The sequence below is a fragment of the Nomascus leucogenys genome, chromosome 15, assembly GCF_006542625.1.
Source record: "Nomascus leucogenys isolate Asia chromosome 15, Asia_NLE_v1, whole genome shotgun sequence".
Lineage (NCBI taxonomy): Eukaryota > Metazoa > Chordata > Mammalia > Primates > Hylobatidae > Nomascus > Nomascus leucogenys.
This window is the reverse complement of record NC_044395.1, coordinates 67,085,815-67,113,769: the sequence shown is the minus strand read 5'-3', so window position 1 is coordinate 67,113,769 and position 27,955 is coordinate 67,085,815. Positions and strand designations below refer to the sequence as shown.

Below are 27,955 nucleotides of genomic sequence, written 5' to 3'. Positions count from 1 at the left end.
GGCGGTGCTCCTCTCTCGGATAGCCGTCGGCGACCCCGCCCCTGCGTTCAGCCGTTGCCAGGAAACAAGCGTCCTTGCTCGGGTTTGGTTGGGCTCAGCCAATGAGCTGGCACGCCATTGCCCAGTCGTGCGCCGCCGGGCGGTTACGTGCGGTGCGCGGCGGGGCGCGGGCTGCGTGTGGCGCGGGGCGGGGCGCGGGCTGCGTGTGGCGCGGGGCGGGGCGCGGCTGGTGCGCCTGAGAAGCGATGGCGGCGGCCTGAACTCACCTAACACCGCCGCAACAACCGGGCCCGGCCAGGTTCGGCTTTCCGTGAGTGAACGGTACGCATGGGCCAGAGGGCCTGAAGAGGCGTTTAGGGGGATGAGAGACTGGGAAAAGACGGTACCGGGTTTGGTTACTGTACTGGTTGTGAGGGGTTGGCAGGTGGTGAGGGTCCGGGTGTGAGTGTCTAAGATAGGGAAGGAGAGTGAGAGCTTACAGGTGAGTGGACAAATGAGGGGCTGTGAGAGGCTGGGTGCTTTCGGAGGTGCCAAGTTGAAGGGACTCCTGAACGCGGTTTACTAGGGCTGGGGCTACTGAGGGCTGGGGTGAAGGATACCCTGGGACTAGAGTGAGGGGGTAAGGCCTGCGCGAGGAGAGGGAGAGTCAAAGGCGCAGGTGGGAGCCTGCGGGGTGGCGGCAAATTGGTGAGGGAGTTGAAGGCGGGGCATGGAAAGGGGGAATTAGGGCTGTGAGACTTGGATAAAGGTGAGAGGTTGGTTCTGAGGCCTCCTTCGATGGACTGCCCTGTCCAGTGAGAGCAATAGTTTTAGACAAAGTAGGGCAGCTTAGATGGAAGTGTTGTGCACCTGACTCCTCTGCTCCCATGGACTTTCCGTATTCTGGAGGACGAGAAAATGAAGGTGTCATGGGCAATAGTACTATGGTAATGAAAATCATATTTGAGGCTCAGACTTCAACAGAGTAATCACAGAGACTTCAGTTCCTTCGAGTTCCTTCTGTGGACTGCATAGTTGAAGATGGGCCCTCTCATGAAGGGTTTTGCGCTGTGACAGCTTGTGTTTTCTCTCTACTTGCTTCTGGACAACCTTATTCCACTGTTGCTCCTTACCTGTGCTTAACTGTGGGTCTTTGATTGGATTGACCATATTCAGTTGCTAATTCTACTTTTATGGAGGTCATCTTACTAGCATTTTTTTAGGTCCTCTTCTCCCCGCCAACCCAAATGCACATGAAACTCTAGAAAGTTGGGTTGGCATTCAGTGATAGTGACCACTTTCACACTACTAAATTTTCCTTTCTACTGCTGGTCTGCCGTGGGGTCGGGACATCTTATTCTTTCCAGACTCAGAAAGAGTTAAGTCTTTCCTTAACTCTACATTGGACAGGGAGAGACCATTTCCTGAGAATTAGACAACCTCAGTCTCCATTCTTTTCCAGAGTCTTAGCTTCAGAGCCAACTCTTCTATCCTGTGGTATATTCTCATTGCTTCTTTCTGGAGGCCAGACAGGCCTCCATATTGGTAGAACCCTTGGCAACTTGCCCAGACAGTCAGAACTTACAGTTCAGTGTTTAGAGTAGTGGTTCCTAAACACTGGACCAAGGACCCTGTACATGATAAAATTATCATCTATCCAAGATGGAGGGAGAGAAACAAAGACAGCATCATTAGTTATTCATGAAGATAAATTTATTCTCAGAGATTATCATTCCTATTCTTTTGGTGTTGAAGTGCTCTTTCATTGATGCAGTAAAGGCAACAGTAGATGGTGGATTAAAAAAAGATCTAATTTACCCAAATAAAAAGTGTCAACCCAATTTTTAATTTTAAAAATTATTTCTATAGCTTTATGAACTTCAGAAATTTAAAGTGATGATGGCGTGGCTGTTGTATTAGGTTGAGGAAGCATACATTTATACAATGATTCTGTATAACTTGATATCTGAACAGCATTCACGCTTTACATAGGGATTTCAAATTTTATTATACTGATTTATATAGATACCTTGTAAAGTAGACAAAGACAGGAACTTTCATTTTATAGATGAGAAATTAAATTCAATAGCCAGAGGGATACAGTGGCAAAGCTGAACCCAGAATTTTGTCTCAGAGTGAGAGAGACTTTGGGAAAGAAGATTTATAATAGACACTGAAGGTGATGTGAGAAGATTTTTTAATGATTTGTAATTGTCCTATTTCCAAAGGACAGAAAAGGGACTGTGAGGGTGACATAGGGATGAAGGTTATGTTTAATGCTGTCGCAGTGACACTGGAACAGGTATATATAATACCTGGATCACATCTTGATAGTGGATCATATCATGATGGTGATAGGATGAATCAAATCAAATATTAGATGGTTCTTAGGGACTGTCTAAATTCTTGGTTATAATGGAGAAAGCACTGGATTTGATAAGCTTATTGTTTGCTATCCCAAACTCTGTTGAAATAGTAGTGCATTAAGTATAATGGATTTTGATTTGTGTCATATAGTGAGTGGTAGTTCTGAGAGGATGAAACATACATGAGGATGATGATGTAGAGATAGAAACATGTTTAGGGTACTGTGTTAATCATTTATTCCATATCTGCTCTGTGCCAGGCACTCTACTAAGTGCTAGGAGAATGAATTCATTTATTCATTCAGCAAATACTTCTTCAACATATAGTTTGTGCTTGTGATGCTCACATTTTATGGGATAACAAGATGAATAAAACATGGTCATCTGAGCTCTCAAGGGATTTTCAGTGTAGTAGGGAGAGATAGACACATGAAAACATAATTTCAATTTAGAGAGATAATGTGAAATGTGAAAATATATCATAATAGGCCGGGCGTAGTGGCTCACGCCTGTAATCCTAGCATTTTGGGAGGCTGAGGCAGGCGGATCGCTTGACCTCAGAAGTTTGAGACCAACCTGGGCAACATTTTGAAACCCTGCCTCTACCAAAACAGCAACAACAACAACAACAACAACAAAACCACCACCAAAAAAACCCACCAAAAATTAGCCTGGTGTGGTTGCACGTACTTGTGGTCCTGGCTACTGTGGAGGCAGAGTTGGGAGGATTGCTTGAGCGTGGGAGGCAGAGGTTGCAGTGAGATGAGGTCACGCCACTGCACTCCAGCCTGGGTGACAGAGTGAAGCCCCACCTCAAAAAAAAAAAAAAAAAAAAAGAAAAAATATATCATAATGAGTTGATTACTCCTCTGTATCTAGTGTCAGTCTTTCCCTATATTCCAAATATACATGTTTATTGATCTGTGTATCTCCACAGTGTCTCAAAATTAACATGTCCAAAACAGAATTCATAGTCTTTGCCCCAAAAGCCCACCTTTGCCCTCATATTGCCTATCTCAGTCCAGGCAAGGACTACATTGTCATCTTTCATACTTACTGCTCTTTTACTCCCTGCATTCAATCATTTGCTAAAATCTTAATACATTTCCCTCTGTGTTCTCTCTCTTCTCTATATCTCCATTGCTACATCTTCACTGTCAAAGCTTTAGTTTAGCTCCCCCTCACCTCGTGATTTTTTTTAAACAATTTTTTGTCTTAAAACTTGCTCATTCTAGAATGATTTTTCTGAAAATACACATCTGATCTCCGAACTCCTCTGCTTAAAAACTTTTGGCTCTTTGTGTCCTGTAGGACAACATCCAAATTTCTTAATATGGCATCATTTAGCTTCAGCTTACCTCTCTAGTCTCATCTGCCACTCCCTAGTCTGTGTTCTAGTTTGAATAAATTGTTCACAGTTCCCTAAAACCATGCTGCTTTTTTGAGCCTTGAAATCTTTGTAATAGCTGCTTCCTCTACTAGGAATGCCTTTTCTTCTGTGCCCAGTGAACTTTCCTTATCCTTTAGGATCTAGTTCAGTTTAACCTCCTTTTTGACATCTTTGTCAAGGTAGAGATAACTGTGTGTGACATGAGGATTCATTGCTATAAAGAGGAGTCACTGTAGAATAGAGGTTCACTTTTGTGAATTAGATGGACCCCGCTGGAGTCACATGAGGAGATCCCTGCAAGAAGCAGAAGTGATATTGCGGGGAGGGAAGGGAATGAGTTGGGACCATACCCTGACATCCCATTTGTCTGAGGGATAGAAAAGCAGGGAAGATATGTGTAAGCTGAGCTCTAGTAAATTCCTAGTAGGTGGTGTTTTTGGTTGGTTGGTTTGTTTTTCCCTTTGTATTTCTATGAGATTTTAATCAGGTCATTCAACTTTCAGTATTTAGGGTAACAGCCCATTCATCCTTCTTATGTCAGTAATTAGTCTTCTTGCCTAGGAAGAGCCACTGTAAGGAGAGAGAAACCACAGAATTTTACTGACCTGTTCCTGGAAGATCATTTTGGTCTCTCCCTGTCCAATGTAGGTGTTGCAGGTATATCCCTTCCCCCAGCTCCCTCCTCTTTGCCTCTCCCAGGGCAAAGGTTCATAAGTGAGGCTGAGCCACTTCCTGCCCTGTATCTGCTGTTCCGAGGTTGGTTGTCACCCTTGCTGTGTGTGGCTGTAAGGCTGTATTTTGGGCTGTAAGGTGAATGCCTGATCTTGGCCATTTTGGGTCTGAGAGATCAGCTCCTTCCCCTTTTTACTGTGGCTGAGGCTGAAGGTAAATCTGGAGAGTGGTGGGTTCTGCTTTTTTTTTTTTTTTTTTGGACTTTGCTATGGGAGGAAAGGACACCATGAGAGGGTGGTGATTTTAACCTCTTCTTTCTCTTGTTCTGAACATTGCAGAGAGTCTAAGTAGGTGATAGGAATACCAAACTATAGCTTTCTTTTATGCTTTTGTTGTATGTGAACAGGGCCCAGTTTAAGTATTGGCTTTTGGAATCTGAGATGCTGATTCCAACATCTTCTCTTGGGGTCTTTGAAATGGGATTGTAGAACTAGGGTGGGTAGGTGGGTGAGGAAGGGTCCTGGAGGCTAATCTTCCTTGGTTCCATGAGCAGTGCACTTTGTTGGTCAAGTGGTGGAGCAATAATGGGCACCTCAGGTATACTGCAAGGTAGGAGCAGTTAATGTTTGAAATTAATTTCCAGAAGCTGGAGGCAGTTTAGTTTTGGACATGTTAAGACCTTACTGAGACTGAATGCTTGGCCTTTCTTCAGCTAAGGTATGTATGGGAGGGGATAAGGATGGACACTTCAGAGCAGGTTATATCTCTCTTCTCAGTCAGAGATATGGGCACTTGGGTCAAATAGGATCAGGAGAAGGAAGGAGGAAAGGGAAATGTAATTTACAGAGTACCTTCTTTATGGTTGGAATGCTACATAGGTTATTATATGACTTAATTTTTAAAACTAGCAATACTTATTTCATCAGGAGTTTATAGATGAGGAAGCTGAGGCTCAGATATGTGAAATGATTTATTTAAGATCACACAGCTGGAGAATGGTGGACTGAGATTCAAACCATTGAGGGACTCCAGAGTTCAGACTTTACCTGCTACTCTGTATTATTCTTGTTTGATTGTCTTTGTTTTCAGTCTTCAAATGAGATACGATTGAGAAAAGTGTTCCATAAACAGTAATACTCTTTTTTCAGTGAGGCCCTTTGCAGGTGGCAGATAGCTCAAGCTGGGTTTGGGAAGAGTTTAATAAAGGGACTATATTTACAAAGATATGGGTAGGGTTTAAGGAAACCAACAAGGGATGGTACAGTATCCCAGGGCTAATAACTGTAAGAGGGGCTAGCCATAGGGGAGAGTGCTTACCACTTTTCTCAACCGTTGACTCTATCTTTTAAAGTCCATGCCTAGTTGGGACCATAAATAGCTGGGTGGATGGATAAGTACTTGTTCCAGTGCATCCCTGCTGATGGCTACTAGTCTTTGTGGCTGTGTTGATGATTTATTAAGAAACCATGTATGAAAGATTGAGCAGTGCTTCTGTGGCTTCGCCACCTTCTCACCCATTTTCTTCTCTCTCACCCCCATTCTTCTAGGTGAGTGAGGGAAGGAAGGTGGGGCGGGATTGGTGGTGGATTGGATGTTAGCTTCTGTTTTTCTTCACGTTCAGATTTGCCTGAAGTAGCACCCATCCTTTATTTATTACTCGTTTCTTCCTTTTTCAGAGAAGGTGTCTTACCTATTTTTCTGAGTATACCTGATTTTAATGCCATTTATCTCTATCTTATTTATTTATAACTCGTCACTTTCTTCAGACTACTTCTTTCACTTGACAGACACCCTTGAGCCTCCCCATCCTACAGCAGAATCAAAACGCTTTTTCTTGACTCCCCTTACCAAAACTTCTTTAAGCTATTGCCCTATTTTTTTTTTTTTTTTTTGACAGTTTCACTCTTGTTGGCCAGGCTAGAGTGCAATGGCGCGTTCTTGCCTCACTGCAACCTCTGCCTCCTGGGTTCAAGCGATTCTCCTGCCTCAGCCTCCTGAGTAGCTGGGATTACAGGTGTGCACCACCACACCCAGCTAATTTTGTATTTTTTAAAATAGAGATAGGGTTTCACCATGTTGGTCAGGCTGGTCTCAAACTCCTGACCTTAAGTGATCTACCTGCCTTGGCCTCCCAAAGTGCTGGGATTACAGGCTTGAGCCACCGCACCTGGCCTACCCTATTTTTATCCTTTCTCATTTCACTGAATTTCCTGAAAGTACATCTTACTTTTCAATTCCTAATCTTTAACCAACTAATTTGACTAAGTTTGTAAAAAACTTGATTGCGCCATTTTTAGTCGTCATTCTACTTGATCTTTCTATAGGGCTCCCTTCAAAGTCTTCTTTGAAGACTCCTCCTTTTTAAGTTTCCTACATCCTGGTTTTCCCCAGGATTTTACCCTTACCTCCTTTCATGATCTGCTGTTCTTCTTGGATAATTCCATCTACTTCCATAGCTTCATAGTTGTCTATAAGCTGCCAACTCTTGAGTTTGTATCTTTTGTCTTGATTTTATTCATTATCTCAAGTATGGTATTCCTACTTGCTTTCTGGACATCATGATTATCCTGTAGATGTCTCAAAACTTAACATGTTCAAAACTGTACTCAACCTCTTTTCTAAAACACAGTTCCCCTTCTTATGTGTTTCTAGTCTGTTAATGGCTTTATTTTTTACTGAATCTCCTATACTTCCTATGAGAGTCTTCTCTCATCCCCCATTTATTTGCCGGGCCTTGTTACTTTTACTTTGTGGTTAATTTAAATCTGGAGGCAGATATTCTGCATTTGCATTTTAGTCCTGTCACTTACTAGCTGGGTAATGTTGGGCAATTTATTTAACCTCTCTGGGCCTTGATTTCCCCATATGTAAAATGTGGATAATAATACTTAAATGGGCTTTTATGAGGTTTAAATTAGCTACTTCATGTCGTGCTGGAATGGAGCCTGGCATGTAGTAAATATGTTTGCTGTTAATACTTATTAATTCAGCATTCAATTTCACAAGCATATTTGAGTTCAGGCTCTGTGTTTGCACTGGGATTTCAAAGAAAAATGAATGATATTTTTATTTTGTCAAGAAACTTGCTATTGATTGGCAGAGGTATTACAGGTATAAATAATTTCAGTATTGCATGGAACATATTAAGATAGAGGTGAATCTCAGATTTATCTTTCCTAATATTTCTCTTAGTTCATGATGTTACTTTTTTATTTTCAAATGGGCTATTGAAACAGCTTCTTATAAATTGTCCACTGCAATCCATCTCTCTCTGCTCCATCTGATACTGTTACCCAATGTATTTTTGAAGGACAATCTGATCTTACCATTTTCTTGTTTAAAAACCTCCTTTGTTTCTAGGGTGTCAGTAGATAAAACCTAAACTCCTTCGCATAATATTTAGTGATACTTATAACCTTCACCCACATTTACCCTTCAGCTAATGTTGTGCCTCTCTTCTCAATAGTCTGTGATTAAGGCACACTAAATTTGCAACTGTTCTTTGAGTTTTTTGTGTTCTTTCACAGTACCATAGTTTTGTACATACTGGTTTTTTTTTTTGACAATGAAAAAAGAATTTATTGAACCTCATGTGTATTATCATGCCAGTTACAAAACTGATGTAAAAGGTAAAAATAAAATAAACATTATGGTACAATAAAGGAAAAAGGAATAGATTAGCACTTTTAAGTTGGGGTTTGTTTCTGGACTCTCATTTTATTTTATTTTATTTTATTATTATACTTTAGCTTTTAGGGTACATGTGCACCATGTGCAGGTTTGTTACATATGTATCCATGTGCCATGTTGGTTTGCTGCACCCATTAACTCGTCATTTAGCATTAGGTATATCTCCTAATGCTGTCCCTCCCCCCTCCCCCCACCCCACAGCAGTCCCCAGAGTGCGATGTTCCCCTTCCTGTCTCCATGTGTTCTCATTGTTCAATTCCCACCTATGAGTGAGAACATGCGGTGTTTAGTTTTTTGTCCTTGTGATAGTTTACTGAGAATGATGGTTTCCAGTTTCATCCATGTCCCTACAAAGGACATGAACTCATCATTTTTTATGGCTGCATAGTATTCCATGGTGTATATGTGTCACATTTTCTTAATCCAGTCTATCGTTGTTGGACATTTGGGTTGGTTCCAAGTCTTTACTATTGTGAATAGTGCCGCAATAAACATACGTGTGCATGTGTCTTTATAGCAGCATGATTTATAATCCTTTGGGTATATACCCAGTAATGGGATGGCTAGGTCAAATGGTATTTCTAGTTCTAGATCCCTGAGGAATGGCCACACTGACTTCCACAATGGTTGAACTAGTTTACAGTCCCACCAACAGTGTAAAAGTGTTCCTATTTCTCCACATCCTCTCCAGCACCTGTTGTTTCCTGACTTTTTAATGATGGCCATTCTAACTGGTGTGAGATGGTATCTCATTGTGGTTTTGATTTGCATTTCTCTGATGGCCAGTGATGATGAGCATTTTTTCACGTGTTTTTTGGCTGCATAAATGTCTTCTTTTGAGAAGTGTCTGTTCATGTCCTTTGCCCACTTTTTGATGGGGTTGTTTGTTTTTTTCTTGTAAATTTGTTTGAGTTCATTGTGGATTTTGGATATTAGCCCTTTGTCAGATGAGTAGGTTGCAAAAATTTTCTCCCATTCTGTAGGTTGCCTGTTCACTCTGATGATAGTTTCTTTTGCTGTGCAGAAGCTCTTTAGTTTAATTAGATTCCATTTGTCAATTTTGGCTTTTGTTGCCATTGCTTTTGGTGTTTTAGACATGAAGTCCTTGCCCACGCCTATGTCCTGAATGGTATTGCCTAGGTTTTCTTCTAGGGTTTTTATGGTTTTGGGTCTAACATGTAAGTCTTTAATCCATCTTGAATTAATTTTTGTATAAGGTGTAAGGAAGGGATCCAGTTGCAGCTTTCTACATATGGCTAGCCAGTTTTCCCAGCACCATTTATTAAATAGGGAATCCTTTTCCCATTGCTTGTTTTTGTCAGGTTTGTCAAAGATCAGATAGTTGTAGATATGCGGCATCATTTCTGAGGGCTCTGTTCTGTTCCATTGATCTATGTCTCTGTTGTGGTACCAGTACCATGCTGTTTTGGTACCACAACTACTGTAGCCTTGTAGTATAGTTTGAAGTCAGGTAGCATGATGCCTCCAGCTTTGTTCTTTTGGCTTAGGATTGACTTGGTGATGCGGGCTCTTTTTTGGTTCCATATGAACTTTAAAGTAGTTTTTTCCAGTTCTGTGAAGAAAGTCATTGGTAGCTTGGTGGGGATGGCATTGAATCTATAAATTACCTTGGGCAGTATGGCCATTTTCACGATATTGATTCTTCCAACCCATGAGCATGGAATGTTCTTCCATTTGTTTGTATCCTCTTTTATTTCATTGAGCAGTGGTTTGTAGTTCTCCTTGAAGAGGTCCTTCACATCCCTTGTAAGTTGGATTCCTAGGTATTTTATTCTCTTTGAAGCAATTGTGAATGGGAGTTCACTCATGATATGGCTCTCTGTTTGTCTGTGAGTGGTGTACAAGAATGCTTGTGATTTTTGTACGTTGATTTTGTATCCTGAGACTTTGCTGAAGTTGCTAATCAGCTTAAGGAGATTTTGGGCTGAGACAATGGAGTTTTCTAGATATACAATCATGTCATCTGCAAACAGGGACAATTTGACTTCCTCTTTTCCTAATTGAATACCCTTTATTTCCTTCTCCTGCCCGATTGCCCTGGCCAGAACTTCCAGCACTATGTTGAATAGGAGTAGTGAGAGAGGGCATCCCTGTCTTGTGCCCGTTTTCAAAGGGAATGCTTCCAGTTTTTGCCCATTCAGTATGATATTGGCTGTGGGTTTGTCATAGATAGCTCTTATTATTTTGAGATACGTCCCATCAATACCTAATTTATTGAGAGTTTTTATCATGAAGCGTTGTTGAATTTCGTCAAAGGCCTTTTCTGCATCTATTGAGATAATCATGTGGTTTTTGTCTTTGGTTCTGTTTATATGCTGGATTACATTTATTGATTTGCATATGTTGAACCAGCCTTGCATCCCAGGGATGAAGCCCACTTGATCATGGTGGATAAGCTTTTTGATGTGCTGCTGGATTCAGTTTGCCAGTATTTTAGTGAGGATTTTTGCATCAATGTTCATCAAGGATATTGGTCTGAAATTCTATTTTTTGGTTATGTCTCTGCCAGGCTTTGGTATCAGGACGATGCTGGCCTCATAAAATGTGTTAGGGAGGAATCCCTTTTTTTCTATCAATTGGAATAGTTTCAGAAGGAATGGTACCAGTTCCTCCTTGTACTTCTGGTAGAATTCGGCTGTGAATCCATCAGGTCCTGGACTCTTTTTGATTGGTAAGCTATTATTGCCACAATTTCAGAGCCTGTTATTGGTCTATTCAGAGATTCAACTTCTTCCTGGTTTAGTCTTGGGAGGGTGTATTTGTCGAGGAATTTATCCATTTCTTCTAGATTTTCTAGTTTATTTGCGTAGAGGTGTTTGTAGTATTCTCTGATGGTAGTTTGTATTTCTGTGGGATCGGTGGTGATATCCCCTTTTCCATTTTTTATTGCATCTATTTGATTCTTCCCTCTTTTCTTCTTTATTAGTCTTGCTAGCGGTCTATCAATTTTGTTGATCTTTTCAAAAAACCAGCTCCTGGATTCATTAATTTTTTGAAGGGTTTTTTGTGTCTCTATTTCCTTCAGTTCTGCTCTGATTTTAGTTATTTCTTGCCATCTTCTAGCTTTTGAATGTGTTTGCTCTTGCTTTTCTAGTTCTTTTAATTGTGATGTTAGGATGTCAATTTTGGATCTTTCCTGCTTTCTCTTGTGGGCATTTAGTGCTATAAATTTCCCTCTACACACTGCTTTGAATGTGTCCCAGAGATTCTGGTATGTTGTGTCTTTGTTCTCGTTGGTTTCAAAGAACATCTTTATTTCTGCCTTCATTTCATTATGTACCCAGTAGTCATTCAGGAGCAGGTTGTTCAGTTTCCATGTAGTTGAGCGGTTTTGAGTGAGTTTCTTAATCCTGAGTTCTAGTTTGATTGCACTGTGGTCTGAGAGACAGTTTGTTCTAATTTCTGTTCTTTTACATTTGCTGAGAAGAGCTTTACTTCCAACTATGTGGTCAGTTTTGGAATAGGTGTGGTGTGGTGCTGAAAAAAATGTATATTCTGTTGATTCGGGGTGGAGAGTTCTGTAGATGTCTATTAGGTCCACTTGGTGCAGAGCTGAGTTCAATTCCTGGATATCCTTGTTAACTTTCTGTATCGTTGTTCTGTCTAATGTTGACAGTGGGGTGTTAAAATCTCCCATTATTATTGTGTGGGAGTTTAAGTCCCTTTGTAGGTCGCTCAAGACTTGCTTTATGAATCTGGGTGCTCCTGTGTTGGGTGCATGTATATTTAGGATAGTTAGCTCTTCTTGTTGAATTGATCCCTTTACCATTATGTAATGGCCTTCTTTGTCTCTTTTGATCTTTGTTGGTTTAAAGTCTATTTTATCAGAGACTAGGATTGCAACCCCTGCCTTTTTTTGTTTTCCATTTGCTTGATAGATCTTCCTCCATCCCTTTATTTTGAGTCTATGTGTGTCTCTGCACGTGAGATGGGTTTCCTGAATACAGCACACTGATGGGTCTTGACTCCTTAAGTTGAAATGAAGGAAAAAATGTTAAGGGCGGCCAGAGAGAACGGTCGGGTTACCCACAAAGGGAAGCCCATCAGACTAACAGCTGATCTCTCGACAGAAACTCTACAAGCCAGAAGAGAGTGGGGGCCGATATTCAACATTCTTAAAGAAAAGAAGTTTCAACCCAGAATTTCATATCCAGCCAAACTAAGCTTCATAAGTGAAGGAGAAATAAAATACTTTACAGACAAGCAAATGCTGAGTGATTTTGTCACCACCAGGCCTGCCCTAAAAGAGCTCCTGAAGGAAGCACTAAACATGGAAAGGAACAACCAGTACCAGCCACTGCAAAAACATGCCAAATTATAAAGACCATCGAGGCTAGGAAGAAACTGCATCAACTAACGAGCAAAATAACCAACTAACATCATAATGACAGGATCAAATTCACACATAACTATTAACTTTAAATGTAAATGGGCTAAATGCTCCAATTAAAAGTCACAGACTGTACATACTGTTTTTAATATGAAGAAAACCTTTTCCTCTGCCCTCTGCTTAATTAGTATCTCATTATTAAAGAGAGAAGTTCAATTTTAACTCTGTGGAATCCTCTAATAGCACCCCAGGCAGAGTTAGTTGCTTTCCTTCATGCCCCCATGACACTTTTTGTAAATACTTGTGTTTACAATATTTGTTGGATTTATGTTTGTGCTACCTCAACTGTTTTTATCCGTCTTTGTTATTTCGAGTGCTTACTGAGTACAGTGCCCAGTATTTTATCCATATGGATGTACATTGAGTTAATCAATGAGTAAGCCCTATCTGCTCTTTGGGACTGGGCCCCTCCCTTTATAAGACTCACCTATTCTGTAGAAATTTTCCTTAGACATAGTGGCTACCTTCCTTTAGTTGTGAGCTGGAAATTGTGTGAGAGAGTATGTGGGTGAAGGGAGATATTGTTAATATAACCTTAGGGCAACATGTGGGGCTGGTGCCAGGTCTCTGGATTCCTTCAGCCTTTTTTGAGTATAAAGAGGAAGGACAACTGAACCACCCCTTTCCTCTCAAGGTTTTATACTTGTGAGAGACAGTACTGATGAGGGTGTGGTGGCTGTAAAGGAGAAGGAACTATGGTTCCTTCTCCAATAGCTACTTGGTACTTTTTTCCTTTGTCTTGTGAGGATGTCTTATCATTTTCTTTGGAGCGAGTTTTGGATGTGTCTGGCAGGAGTGGAGATGGGAATGTGTCTGTCTTCCTTACTGGAAAGGAAATAGCTCTTCTTTATTGGTTGGCTCTGAATTCTTCCTCTTAAGAGTATTCAGTCAGTTAAGGGTCTATTTGCTCATCTCCCATAGGTCGCTGGGTAGGTTTCTAGGGAAGCACCTGTGATAGACAGAAATTTGTTCTTCAGTAGTCCCAGAGGGCTAGAGTGAGATCAAGGCTGGATTTCTTGATTGATTGTTCATTCATTCATTCATTCACTCACTTATTTGCTTCAGCATTCATACATTCAACAAATATTTATTGAGTCCCTAGGGCCTGGGGATACAACAGACACAATAAGACAAACCCTGCCCTCAAAGAAGCTACCTAATGTGGGGAACATAGACAAATAAATAGTTTCAGATAGTGAAAACTGCTAAGAAGAAAGGATTAGGAAGCTAGAGAGTGAAGGTGAGAAGATGTGCTATTTAGACAGAATTGTTAAGCAGGGCCTCTCTGGGGAGATGATTTGAAACAAACAAACAAAATGAGAATGACAGCAATGTGAAGAGTGGGAGAAGGACTTTCTGGTCTAGGCAGAGGGAACAAAAAGTATTCAAGAAGGCCTGTGTCACTAAAGTGTGAGTGAGAAGGAGAATGGTAGGAGGTTACACAGATTAGATTATGTAGGCTCCTGTAGGCCAAGATAAGGAATTTGAACTATGATAGTGTGTTAGGAAATTATTGGAAAGTATTCAGCAGAGGACAGGTCATATAATTTAGGTTTTAAAAATATCACTCTGGTTGTTGTGATAACTCTCAGGAGGATAATAAAGGAATCATGGAGACCAGATTGGAAGCTACTGCAATAGTGAGACACATTTTGAAGGTAGAGATGATAGAGTTTGCTGATGAACTGGATATTGGAAGTAAGGAAAAGAAAAAGCAAGGATAACGTGCACATTTTCAGCTTGAGTATTTAGGTTAATTTTGGTATCATTTTCTTTTGAGATGGAGAAAGTTGAAGGAGTAACAGGTTTGGTGGTAGAAATCTGAGTTCTGTTTTAGACATGTCAGTTGCTGACTGTGTGTGTGTGTGTGTGTGTGTGTGTGTTTGTGTGTGTGTGTATGTATATATAGGTGTGTGGAGTTTTCAGTGGAGTGGTGGTTCTAAGTTCTGGAAAGTGAGCTTCTATTTATCCCTTCCATTATCTCTTCTCTGAATTAGATTTAGAAATCTGGACTGGCCAGTGACCTCTGGGCTTGCCATTCCAGCCTGGTATAACCTCTGGCTCCATGGGCAGCTACTGGCTCCTACAGACCGGATGAAGCAGACTGGAGACACAAGTGGAGAAAACCTCCAGCTGGCAAATCCTCAGAGTGTAGGCCTCTGGCTGCCAGTCCTGCCCAGCCTGCCTCATGGAGAGGATGAATTGGCTGAGCAGACTGGCCTCCCGGGGCCCTGGGCACCGTATACCTCAAGGGGCCAATCTCCAAACCCCAGTCATGGCTGATCCCGAGACCTGCCTCATGGTCTTCAAGAATCACTGGTCCCAGGTAGGAGACTGTATGGCAGAGGGCCTCGTCTGCTGATCACCTGAGTTCTCCCAACCTTCTGTATTCTCCTCATCCCATTTCGTCACCTTATCAATTAGATTCCTTCCATCTTCTGTCCTTTTTCCCTAGGTGGTGCGAATCCTGGAGCGGCAAGGCCCTCGGGCAGCTCCTGGGGGTGCAGACGATCTCAGTGCTGTGCGCAACCACACTTACCAGATGTTGACACTGCTGGCAGAGGATCGTGCAGTTCCCTCGGCCCCCACAGGCCCTGGGCCCCTGCTGGAGTTTGCTCTGCGCGAGGATCTGCTGACCCGTGTGTTGACATGGCAGCTGCAATGGGATGAGCTTGGGGATGGGGTCGAGGAACGGCGGGCTGAGCAACTGAAACTATTTGAGATGCTAGTGAGCGAAGCTCGCCAGCCACTGTTGCGGCATGGTCCAGTTCGTGAGGCTCTGCTCACCCTGCTGGATGCTTGTGGCCGCCCTGTGCCCAGTAGCCCAGCACTGGATGAAGGCCTGGTGCTACTTCTCAGCCAGCTGTGTGTTTGTGTGGCCCAGGAGCCTTCATTGCTCGAGTTCTTCCTGCAGCCACCTCCTGAGCCTGGAGCTGCTCCCCGTCTTCTTCTCTTTTCTCGCCTTGTCCCTTTTGTGCATCGAGAGGGCACCCTGGGCCAGCAGGCCCGTGATGCCCTACTTCTTCTCATGGCTTTGTCAGCTGGGAGCCCCACTGTGGGCCGCTACATCGCGGATCACTCTTACTTCTGCCCGGTTAGCACCCCCTGGCTTGGAGGGTAGGGTATGGCGTGTAGATACTGGACAGCACCTTCCTATCCAGGAGATGGGGAGAGGCTATGTACCAGGGCCCGTTCCTCTAGGGAGCAGTTCTTGGATTTGAAAGCAGCCCCCTGGAGTTGTAGTGGGGATGAATCATGGGCTTAGATGGATAGGGCAGATACTAAGGCTCTTCATAGGCCTGTGAATTCTAGGTGAGTTTCTGGCACATTGGGTAGCCAAATGTTTGCTTTGGTAATAGCTTATACCCCTATTCCCATCAAAACTCTGGATTAATAGCTCCCCTGTTCCACTTTTTATATTTTGTAAATATATTTTATATATGAGCCTTTGGTAACTTCTCACAGGTGCTGGCCACAGGGCTCAGTGCCCTGTACTCATCACTGCCTCGAAAGATTGAGGTTCCAGGGGATGATTGGCACTGTCTGCGACGGGAAGACTGGCTGGGAGTGCCAGCCCTTGCACTCTTCATGAGTTCCCTAGAGTTCTGCAATGCAGTAATTCAGGTAGGACTGGAGTTTCCTGGAAGTCTGGCCCTTGGTCATTCTTGGGAGATGAGGTAGGAGGGGGTATATTCCCTGGAGTTCTGTCATTTTTCCATCTTGGAAGTAGGATGCCTCTCTGTAGTGTACTGTTCTACTCCCTTCCAGGCAGTGGTCTCCTCATAACCCTCCCCCTTCTCTTTGGCACTCCTACAGGTAGCTCACCCCCTGGTACAGAAGCAGTTGGTTGATTATATCCATAATGGGTTCCTGGTGCCTGTCATGGGTCCTGCCTTGCACAAGGTGAGAGTCATGGGTGGCAAGGCATATAAGGGGCTAAGCTGCAGTGGTAACCTTAGTGTCAGGACTAATGTAGGAGGCGGTGGGTAGAGTACTCCTCCCTTTTCCCCTGTCTGCTCCTGATTTCTCTTAGAATCCAGGGAAAATGGCCCTGTATGTGCAGGGAAGCTGTACATTTCCAGACTTTCCCTTCTTTTTGTCCAGACCTCTGTGGAGGAGATGATCGCCAGTACCGCCTATCTGGAACTTTTCCTACGGAGTATCTCAGAGCCTGCTTTGCTCCGTACCTTCCTGCGATTCCTGTTGTTGCACCGGCATGACACCCACACCATCCTCGACACCCTCGTTGCCCGTATTGGCAGCAACTCCCGGGTATGGCCCTTACCCCTGTCCTGGCTTACCTGGGTGAGCCATCTTCTCTCTCTGACCTTTGTTCTGGGAGGGTATTCCTGCCCTTCTTTTGCCTGTATCTCCAGCAGTCACCTCAAAATTAAGTGGCATTAACTTTCTAGCATTAAGCTTTTAACCATTTTGGGTACAGATTTTAATCTACTCCCCTGCTTTTATGATAGATGAATCTAGAACACAGTCACCTTTTCTGTATGACTTTGGCTGTTCATCATGACTATAGGTTTTGCTACTGTGCAGTGTTTGTAATGTAGTATTGGCCTGAGTTCTCTTAAACTGTTTATCACTCTGTGGCCTGCTTTGGGTGACTCGAGAGCACTTTAGGTTGTGTGTTTGCTTTGGTAGATGATCCAGGTGCTACTGATATGCTTACCTTCTTTCTCCTTTGGATTTGCTGCTTTTGAACTATAACTTGGAGCACTCATCCACCCACCTATCTACTTTCGGTCCTTCCTCCTAAACATTTTTATTGAATGTTCACTGTGTGTCATACTGTTTGCTGGTGCTGGGGATACAGTGATAAATAAGGTAGACATTGTTGCTGACTTCATGGAGTTTACTTTGTAGAGAAGACAGACAAGCAAACACATTAATAAGTTGTGGTCAGGGTTATGAAAAAACTAGAGTGCTTAGAAATAATAGGGTGGTTAAGGAAGACCTCTCTGAAGAGATGACATTGAACTGAGACATAAAGATTATAAAGGAGTTAACTTACTGATCAAGTAGAAGTACAGGAAAGCAAGGGAAATAGCATGCAAAGGACATCAAATGGGGGAAGAGCTTAACATGTTTGAGGAAATGAAAGACGAGGTGTAGTGAGCAAGGGGAAGAAGGGAATGAGATAAAAATAGAGGGGTAAAATTCAGATCATGCATGACCTGGAAGACCATGGCAAGAACTTTGGATATTAACAAATAGAAATATATATAACATGGGAGTGGATAGTTTCCAAGTTATAAAGACTTAAGCCTTTCTAGGAGAATAAAGCATTAATTTTGCCATGGACTTCATGGCATTTATTTTGCCTCTGGGACCATTTTTGCTTCCTTTTTTTTTATTATAAGTTAAAGTTCCCTGGATCCATGTGTTTAAAATAGAAGTTCTTTCATCACTAAGGGCTCTAGAAAACTTCTAGATAATGAGATACTTGGTAGAGTTTCCGGTCAGTTTCCTGGATAGCTGTGTTTTGTATAGGTGCAGTTTCTGAAGCTAAGTTAGGGTGTATAAGAAATATTCCAGACTGACTGATTAAACCAGTGTTTCTAAACCAAGTGTATACTTTAGAAACATCTGTGAATCTTTGAAGATGACAACTAACAACTACAACAGATTCTGAGCTCTACCTCAGATCTCTTGAATCTTTGGGAGTAGGCTTAGGACATGTGTATTTTTAAAATTTTCCAAAAAGTGATCATGATAGATGCCTTGGGTTAAGATTTATTGGAACCAATAGGGAATAGGTATTAAAGCTTTAATTTTACAAAGATACCAAAAGTATTTTTTCCCCTCATTATGCTGAAATTAGGCCGTGATTAGCCTCACATTGTCCTGTTCATGTTTAGAGACAGTTGATTTTCTTTTTGAGGTTTTATCTGTTGTTTCTTCCTTTTGTCTTAACTTATCCTAACTTTGATTCTTACTCACTATCTTTCATTTTTTTAGTAGTTGTTTCTATTAGTCTCCCATTTGGTCCTCTGGTCTTAGGAGCGTTCCATGTTCTTGGGATGTTTCTTGGTTCCTGGTTCTTGGAGGAACAGATCTCTTCTAATTTCAGGATGCCTGTGTTAAACATGTAGATGCTGTCCTTTCCACTGTGGTCCTTTCAAGCTTGATTCTTTGGCTTGACTTTGTAACTTATATAGCCTGTCTTGTGTGCCTTGAAGTGACTAATTTTGGCTAACCAGCCTGTGTTAATTTCCTATTGCTGTCATAACTGATTATCAAACCTAATGCTTAAAACAGATTTATTGTCTTACAGTTTTGTAGGTCATGCATATGACATGGATCTTGCCAGGCTAAAATCAAAATTTTGGGGGGTGGGGTCTGTGTTCTTTCAGGAGGCCGTAGGAGAAGATCCATTTCCTTACTTATTTCTATTGGCAGAATTAATTTTCTAGCAGTTGTGGAATTGAGATCTCTGTTTTCTTGCTAGTTGACAACTGAAGAACATTCTCAGCCTGTAGAGCAACCAGATTCCTTGGCTCATGGCCCCCATTCATCCATAGATAATAGATATCTATGGATCTCTATTATCTGTGGATATCTAGGATAATCTCATCCAGGATAATCACGTCTGCGAAGTCGTCTCTGCCATGTAAGGTGAAATATTTTTAGGGTCTGGAGATTAGGATGTGAGCATCTTTGAGGGACCACTTTTCTACCCACTTACTACTTTTCAGTGAGTCTGAATTTTTACATTGCTAGCTAAAGTGGTCATTTAGGATAGCCTCCTGAACATCCATGCTATTCAAAATGTGAACTGCTGTCGCGTGTTTTTCTTGCTGTGTGGTGTACTTTTAATTCTCCCATGGTCATTTAGCAAATAAAGAATGCCTAAACTGTTCAGGTAGTGCCGTAGACCAAGACCCATTTGTTGTCTTCAGGGAGCTCAAGGTGTCTGACACACTTGCTGTAAGGGAAGTACAGAGAAAGTGCTAGGAAGATTCAGAGAAGTGAGGGAAAGGTTACATGTGTGTTTTCTTTGCCTAGTCAGAGATGAACCAACCTTCTTCCTTTTCTAAAATAAAAGGTTTCCTCTAATCTTGACCCACCTACTTTTTCCTTTTCCTGTCAGCTGCGCTTGAGTTGTTCTTTATCCTGTCTTGTGAGAGGTACACTAGTGTTAGAGAGGTGACTCAGACTTCATGTTCGCAACCCCACCTACTTCCCAGTTGGGAATCTTCCCGGTTCCCTCTAGTTTCTTATTGGTAGGCATTCAGTTACTGTGTTGCTACAGTCCCTTCTGGCAGGCATTCAGTTAATTACCGTGTTTCTGTTGTCTCCTGTTAGTCATTCACTCAATCACAGTGTTTCTTAGAGTCTCTTCTCATGGATTTTCGTTCAAGTGTTGCTGGAGTCTCTGCTGACCAGGTGTATATATAGCTAGAGAGTCTATAGTAAAGTCCATTGGGTCTGAGATGCTCCATTTGTATGAATAGTAAAGTCTTGCTCACAAAGATTTTGTGATCATCTAGCTAATACTTGAATGACTTATGTGCCAGGCGTGGTACACGGGCCTCTAGGAGTTCCTCTAGGAGTGGTTGGTTGGGCCAACTTGGGGCTTGGGGGGTTCCCGTTTGGTGAATGGCTTGGAGGGCAGAGAGCTCTTATGGTGACTCCCTCCCTCCGCTCCACCCCCCCCAGCTCTGCATGGTCTCTCTGAGTCTCTTCAGGACCCTCCTGAACCTCAGCTGTGAGGATGTCCTGCTGCAGCTGGTTCTCAGGTATCTGTTGGGGCAGGGCTGAGGGATGGCTGACCCTGAAGCCTCACAGTCTTGTGCATTGCTGGGGCAATGGGCTGTATAGGGGTTGCTCATGAGTTTCCACTTGGATCCTGGCTTAACCATGCAGTCTCATTGGCCTGATGTTCTTCTAGGCCCTGTCCTTCCTTCCTTATCTACCCTGTGTCCCCTTTCTGATGTCTTTCTCAGGTATCTTGTTCCATGTAACCACGTTATGCTGAGCCAGAAGCCGGCTGTGCGTGATGTGGACCTATATGGACGAGCAGCTGACAAGTTTCTCTCCCTAATCCCACGCTGTTGTCGGCACCACGCCCCCAGCCCACCTCGTCCGGAGCATGCCTCATGGGCACGAGGTGGGCCTAGCAGAGAGACAGGGAGAAGGGAGGACATCACGGGTATGGCCTGGGTTCTGGGGGAGCGTAGCAAGGAGGGGCTGGGGTGAGGGGAGGAAGGTGGCCATGAATGATATTCTGTCTTTGGGGAGGTTGATGAAGGTGTCTTGCAGGGAGGATCCTTAACATTCACCAAAGAAAATTAGTGTGGGACTTCTGGGCAAAGCTTTTCTTTTTCTTCTCTCTAGTCGTATACTCTTCCTGTTTCCATTGTTTCTTCAGTGGTGATGGTGGTGAGTGGGGGTGGTGGATGAGGATAAGGTTAATTAGGAGGTTGGAGAGTTAGCTGTCTGAATAGATTACATGTTTCTGCCTCCCCATTGTCTTCTTTCTTAGTCTCCCGAGGTGTCTTATCTCTCCTCCTGAACCTCTGTCTCCTTGATTTCTCTTATATCTTTTCCCTTTGCAGGTCCTGGAAGCCCAAGTGTGGACTCCTCTTCTGTGATGACAGTACCGCGGCCCTCCACACCATCTCGTCTGGCTCTCTTCCTGCGGCAGCAGAGCCTGGGTGGCTCTGAGTCTCCAGGCCCAGCCCCTTGCTCACCAGGGCTTTCTGCATCCCCAGCCTCCAGCCCTGGCCGACGGCCTACCCCTGCAGAGGAGCCTGGAGAGCTGGAAGACAATTACCTGGAGTACCTGCGTGAGGCACGTCGTGGTGTGGACCGCTGTGTCCGAGCCTGTCGTACCTGGTCTGCCCCCTATGATGGCGAGCGGCCCTCTCCTGAGCCCAGTCCTTTTGGCTCCCGGACTAAGAAACGCAGCCTACTGCCTGAGGAGGACAGGAACAATGTGGGGGAAGGGGAGGAGGAAGAGCTGGGGAGTAGGGGGCTGGCTGGGGGTGCAGGAGAGGGCCCTAGTCACCTGCCCCCTCCCCAGCTCAATGGAGTGCCAGGATCATGGCCTGAGGGGGCCAAGAAGGTTCGTCTGGTGCCAAAGGAGGGAGCTGGGGAACTGCTAGAGGGCACCTCCGAGGGCATGGCAGGACTAGAGGGCTTTGGGCAGGAGCTGCGGGAGCTAGAGGTGGCATTGAGCAATGGGGGAACTGGCTCAGAGTCCCCCTTAGAACCTCCACTGCCCCTTGAGGAGGAGGAGGCCTACGAGAGCTTCACCTGTCCCCCTGAGCCCCCTGGCCCCTTCCTCAGCAGCCCTTTGCGGACTCTCAACCAGCTGCCAAGCCAGCCCTTCACTGGTAAGCTACTTAGCCTAGGCCTTCCCTTCTGTGTACTCTGCATGTTCTCGACCTGTTTGTGCTGATTTCTTGGACCTCTTGGCCATGTCATTTCTGTGTACTTGCCTAGCCCCTCATCCATCCTGCTTGCATCACTTCCAGATACATGTCATGTCATACTTGTGTCCCTGTGTCTGTCTGTACGTCTTCCATGCTTGTGCTGGTTTGAGTATTGACTTATATCTGAGCCTTGTATGTGTGCCCTATGTGCATGTTCCTCCTCTTTCCCTAGTCTGGCCATTTCCTGCGATTTGTAATTAGGATATTCTGTGTTTGGTGTTTCCTGGTGAATCACAGTGATATTTCTGAACCATATGGAAGACATGTGCTGTCCTGTATGGAGAGGCATCTAAACTCTCTCTATGCCATTCCCTCCATTTTATCTGTCTGGGTATTGGGTTTTCTGTCAGCTCTACTGGGGCCTAGGGTTAACCTTCTGGTATTTTTCTCCCTACTCAGCTCCTTCCTCCCCACCTCTTCAAAGAAGGACTTGATTTCAAGTTTTTCCTGTTCACTTTCCTTGTACCTTCTTGGTTGCTGTGACTGTCTACTAGCAGTAAGACTGTCTTAAGCAGATAGAGTGCAATTTCTTTGAAGGCAAATGACAAAGCGTGGCCCTGAGCTCCCTGACTGAGTTCATTTGGACTCTCCAGGATGCCCTGGAGCTAGACTCGATCTGAGTGGTTGGACTAACTCCTCTTTGTTTTTGTATGAGAGCCAGCTTACCCCGCCATTCTAAACCTCAGGCCAGGAAAACCAAAAAACCAAACAAACAGAAAACAAACCCACCTCTGAGAAGCAGTGGCTAAGGCTAAGATCACAGGCCTTGGATTAGGCATACCTTAATTAGCCTCCCATCTCTGCCATAGATGCATATAAATCATTTACTACAATTATGGCACATTGTGAGAACTCAGCAAATGGTAGCTTTTCACTAGGATCTCTGGGTGCATAGCAGATTTGAGTTGACTAAGGCAAACACTCATCTTCCAGTTGTTCATAGTCAGATTGTCATGCCTTTATAAATTCATGCCCTGACTGGGCCTGGGAGATGCTGGCCATCCTGCTCATACAGCACCAGGGCTTCTGCCATGGAGTTGTGCCAATTCCCTCTTCTTGCCTTCTACAGAAAATCTGTCTTTCCATTTATTTAGCCTCTGCTCCTTTCAGCTCAGTACCACTAGGTGATAACGTGCAGGTTTTACCACAGTCTTGAAGTATTAATTGAAGCTTTTGTCTTTTTCCTTTGGTAAACTTATCTGAGCTTTTCGAATTTTTTTTTTTTTTTTTTTTTTTTTTTTTTTTTTTTTTTTTTTTTTTTTTGCAAGAAACTTCCAGGAAATGAAAGGAATAGGACAAAATTATGGGGTATCTTAGGACTCTGTTAAGCTAGAGTTGTTTTGAAGCTAATGCTAGACATGTGCACCTGGAGTGAAAAATGTTTTAGCATCTTTTTCAGGATTCACTCCCTCCTGCCCTCCATCATTCTCCTGTCTCAATTCATAGTACAGTTCTTAGATATACTCCCATTCCGCAAAAAAATCCCTAATCAGAAGGACTGTGATGGTTATAGAGGCCTACTGCTGGTGATCTGGCTTAGCTGAGGTCAGTTTTCCCAGTGGATAATGCTGATCCTTTCCCTTCCGTTCTGTCCCATCAAAGAGTCTGTCCTCAGTCAATTTCTCTGCCCCTGCACTAAGCTATCCTTTTACTACATACTCTGTTTCACCATCTTGGTTCCCAGCTTCTGAAAGACAAAACCGATGTCTTCTCTGGTCCTCCAAAGGTTTTTTTCCCTAACTTAAATTGGCTCACATAGTTACTTTGTCTTTGCAACACCGTCTTCTAGCTTTCTTTCTGAGCAGGTATAGTGTTATCCTCCATTTTTTGTGGAACCTAATTCTTTTTGGGCCTAATTACTTTCTCAGCCTATTTGTTCTTCTGTTGTGCCTCTTGGGTGAATCTTTTATAAAAACAGAATATGTAATTGTAGCTTATGATTATAATTGAACAGTTAAAATTTGCCAGATCTGAGGCTAAATGCTTTATATTGATAACTCTTTGATCCTCTTCATCACCTTATGAGGTAGGTATATTTTCCTATTTTATGAACTAGGAAACTAAGGCTTGGAGAGTTTTGGCCTGTCCAAACTAGTAAAGGGCAAAGCCAATGAAACCAGATCTTTCAGACTCCAGAGCCTAAGATCTGGCTCGTCAGCTCGAATGTGTGTAAAGCTGGCATCTGGAATCTTGTGGGTCCATATGGTGTCTGCCATCTTACTTCCTCCAGAATAGGTGGCCACGGGATATTTAAACATACCCAGAGGCTGACATACAAATACTTTTCATCTGGTGGGGGTCTCTTGTTTTGGGGAGGAATGCGTGCAATGTGCATTGTGTTCAGGCCTTGTATCCTTGTGCCCACCTCCCCCCCAACCCAGGCCCCTTCATGGCTGTGCTCTTTGCCAAACTCGAGAACATGCTGCAGAACTCCGTCTATGTCAACTTCCTGCTGACGGGGCTGGTGGCCCAGCTGGCCTGTCACCCCCAGCCCCTGCTCCGCTCTTTCCTGCTCAACACCAACATGGTCTTCCAGCCCAGTGTCAAGTCCCTGCTGCAGGTGTGCGATGCATGCATGCATGGGTGCGTCCAGGCTCCGTGGTGGGCCAGGCCCACAGCTGGAGTGACCCTGGGTGGGCTGGGAATAGGCCCAGTGGGACTAGAAAGGACTATATCAGTCTAGAGCTGCTCAGAAATGTCATGAAGGTGTGCTTTATAGGTGCTGGGCTCTGTGAAGAATAAGATTGAGAACTTTGCGGCTTCCCAGGAGGACTTCCCAGCACTGCTGTCCAAAGCCAAGAAGTACCTCATTGCCCGTGGCAAGTTGGACTGGGCTGAGGGCCCCGCAGCAGGACCTGCCCCGCGTCGTTCTGATCCCCTAGGTGAGGCCTATCCCACCACACCCGTACCTGCCCTCCTTAGATAGCCTATTAACCCAGGTTGATTGAGCTCTTATTAAGAGTGAAATGTTGTGCCAGGACCTAGTGAGTTGTAGAAAATTGAGTCTTCATGTTTGTTCTCAGGCTTCTGGTCAGAGGATAGAACATAGTTCTATCTATTAAGAGCCAGATCAGCAGTTCTAGCAAAAACTACTCTAGAATTTGGGGACAAGAAAGAGGACAGAGTAGTCTCTAGGTTGTGATATTATTATAGCTTAGTAAAGGACATGACATTTGACATGGGCCTTGAGAGATGGATAGGACTTAGGTAGGCAAAGGAGTGGGGAATCTTTTTTTTTTTTTTTTTTTTTTTTTTTTCCGGAAGAGATCCTGGACTGTTTAGTTGGAGTAGGGGATTTAAAAGATGGTGGAATAATTGGTAGTAAGGCTGGAGAGATTTGGCTGGAGCTGAATTTCTCAGAGTAGAAGTTGGGATGTTTTAGGCAGTGAAAAACCACTGGAAGTTCTAAATCTGGAAGTGGAGAGATTAGTATGTTAGCTCAGATGAAGTCAAGCTAGGAGAAAAGAGTCAGGAAGCATCAGGAGGCTTCTGCTATAATGTAGATGTTACCAGGGAGGCTTGAATTAGAATAGTGGACATGGAAGGGAAGCATTTAATGAGGCAGAAATGAGAAGGAAGTGTTGGTGGAGTTTGGTGAGTGGTATAAGGAAGGAGGAGGAATTAAATATGGTTATGAAGTTTTAAATACAGACTTTTCACTTACCAAGTATCTTGAACATTTGCCATGTGTGCCGGGTATTGTCTTTGGTACAGGGAATTCAGGGAGGTACAAGATGTAATTTCTACCTTCAAAGAATGTACAATCTGGAGAGTGACTAGAGGAATGTAATAGCAGAAGGAGCAAGGTCCTAAAGGTGTTGGGAGTAATGGGATCTAGAGCAATAGAAAAGGGTTAACTTTGGACAGGAAAAGGCTTTTTGTTTTTCTCCCTTTGAGGAAAATGAGCAGAGAGCAAGGAGGAACTGACATGTGCCAATGTAGTTGTGAAGTGTAAAGGAGAAAGGGATTTCACATCATTCTTTATTTACTAATCAAAGTAGAAGGCAAAATGATATGCTAAAAGCAGAGATGGAGGCTTAATGAGAAAAGTGTATAGGTTGGGAAGAGAGTACCACAAAAGTTATTGCACAGCTGTGAAGTCTCAGGTAAAGTTCTTTTGCATGATTTCTTCATGGTCTGGTATTGTGAATATTTCTTCCTTCCAGAGTTCTGGTGCTGGGGTCACTTTAGAGGGGCCAGGTAGACAAGGTACGCAAGACACAATCTAAGCCTTTAAGCTCACAGGTTAGTGTATGAGGTAGAAGACATAGAAATAAATTAAGTATATTGAGTTAAGGGAAGTAAAATTGGAAGTCAGTGGAAGACAAGTCAGAGGAGGCTTCCTAGAGAAGTGGGGATAGTAAAATTTCACCTAAAATGATGAAAAAAGTAGAGAAAAGAAAATTTAGGCAGAGGGAGCTACAGGTGCATGAAAAGTGCCTGGAGGGTTCCAAGATGATAGATGTGGATGCAAAAGCAAGGTGGGGTGTGGAGAGTTTGAAAAGAAATTGTAGAAGGAGTGTGAACCTGATTGTGAAGGGCTCTGAATGCCAAATTTAATAGATCAGTATAGTATTTCTGTAGCCAGTATTAGATGTAGGAAATGGGAATTGTTATTATGATCTAGGCCTTTATAGTAGATTTGGATCCAGACCCAGAAATCTAGGCAGAATGTTAGAGTCAAGAGGACATTGTTTTGAATGGCTCACTTGAGCCTAAGCTGACTTGAAATTGGCCGCAACCAGTGGGAGAGAGGCTTTGGTGCAGGACAGGGACTGGTGAATGGTGAACTGGTGAATGGTGAAGAGCAGATCTTGGAGGGACAGTAGAGTATGACAGAAATGAAATTGTCACTGAACTATAATTGCATATATAGCCCCTGTGGATGTTGTAGGAGCAGAGGATGTGGGTTGGGTGTTATAGATAGGCTGAGGAATAGGGAAGTGGTTGACTAGTTCGGAAGGGTTATGGGAAGCATGAAATCAGGGCATGCTATAGACAGAGGAGAAATAGCTTGGTGGTGGTAGATTAGTGATTGGAAATAGGAGAATTCGTCAGGGTGAGAGGGCATGGAGAAGGAATGGATCTTAACTGGGAATGAAGTGGCTAAAGTGTTGACTGATTAAGACTGAGAAGGATGGTTGGCTGGGTGGGGAGGCTGGATAGAGGGAAAAAGGCTGGGCAGGCAGTATTTTTGGTGTTAGAGTGAGAAAGAACTCCTCACTCTAGTCCTCAGAGTCAACTTCAGGGATGGGACAGGCAATGGTACCTGAGGTTCATTTCTGGTCCATTTTGTCCTTTTTTCCATTTCCTCAGAACCCTAAAGGAGAAGTCCAAGAACCTAGGGGGTGGGGGAATCTCCCCTCTCAGTCCAAGGGAGGTTCCCTGATCCCAGCACCTTCATGATACCCCTGTTTATTCCCAGTGAAGAGCCGGAGGCCATCCTTGGGGGAGTTACTCCTGCGGCATGCACACAGTCCAACCAGGGCCCGGCAGGCGGCACAATTGGTCCTTCAGCCTGGGCGAGACGGAGCAGGACTTGGCCTAAGTGGGGGCTCCCCTGGGGCTTCAACTCCAGTTCTGCCCACCCGGGGCGGGGCCCCTGAACGCCAAGGTGAGGCTCTTCGAGTCAAGAATGCTGTCTACTGTGCAGTCATTTTCCCTGAATTTCTCAAGGAGTTGGCTGCCATCTCCCAGGCTCATGCTGTCACCTCACCTTTCTTGTTGGAGACTTCAGAGGAAGGATCTGGCCCTCTCATCTCAGGCTGTGGGCCCCTCAATCCTTAACTTTCTTCCATGGACAATCAGGGCCATGGGTGGCCCGGGCTGGGGCTAGGGCACAGGCTCCTTTTTATGCTTGGAGGCAGTGGCAAAAGGACTTTTTAATTTATTTCAGATGAATGTTTTATGGAGAACTTGTTGCAATATGTATAAAAGGGAAATCTCTATTCTGTGCTCATTTTTCTTTCCCATTATTTTTCTGTGGGGCTGGGGCCCC

At 43.7% G+C, this 27,955-nt stretch overlaps 1 protein-coding gene across 4 annotated transcripts; it reads left to right on the top strand.

Annotated features, from left to right (window-relative positions):
* The first annotated feature begins 172 nt into the window (after positions 1-172).
* On the top strand, positions 173-27,906 carry FAM160A2 (family with sequence similarity 160 member A2). 4 transcript variants are annotated; one of them, XR_004033615.1, is made up of 12 exons: positions 173-321; positions 14,506-14,834; positions 14,964-15,602; positions 15,974-16,132; positions 16,325-16,411; positions 16,613-16,780; positions 20,180-20,259; positions 20,467-20,672; positions 21,079-21,858; positions 24,339-24,540; positions 24,677-24,839; positions 27,383-27,634. XR_004033615.1 is itself a non-coding variant. In XM_030829123.1 (12 exons), the coding sequence occupies exons 2-12, from the start codon at positions 14,697-14,699 to the stop codon at positions 27,742-27,744; spliced, it is 2,919 nt and encodes a 972-aa protein (XP_030684983.1). In that variant the 5' UTR covers positions 173-321; positions 14,506-14,696; the 3' UTR covers positions 27,745-27,906. The 4 variants fall into 4 exon arrangements, 3 of the variants coding, with proteins under 3 accessions (XP_030684983.1, XP_030684982.1, XP_030684984.1); XM_030829123.1 differs by having other exon boundaries at positions 20,467-20,630; positions 24,339-24,517; positions 27,383-27,906; XM_030829122.1 differs by having other exon boundaries at positions 24,339-24,517; positions 27,383-27,905.
* The last annotated feature ends 49 nt before the right edge of the window (positions 27,907-27,955 follow it).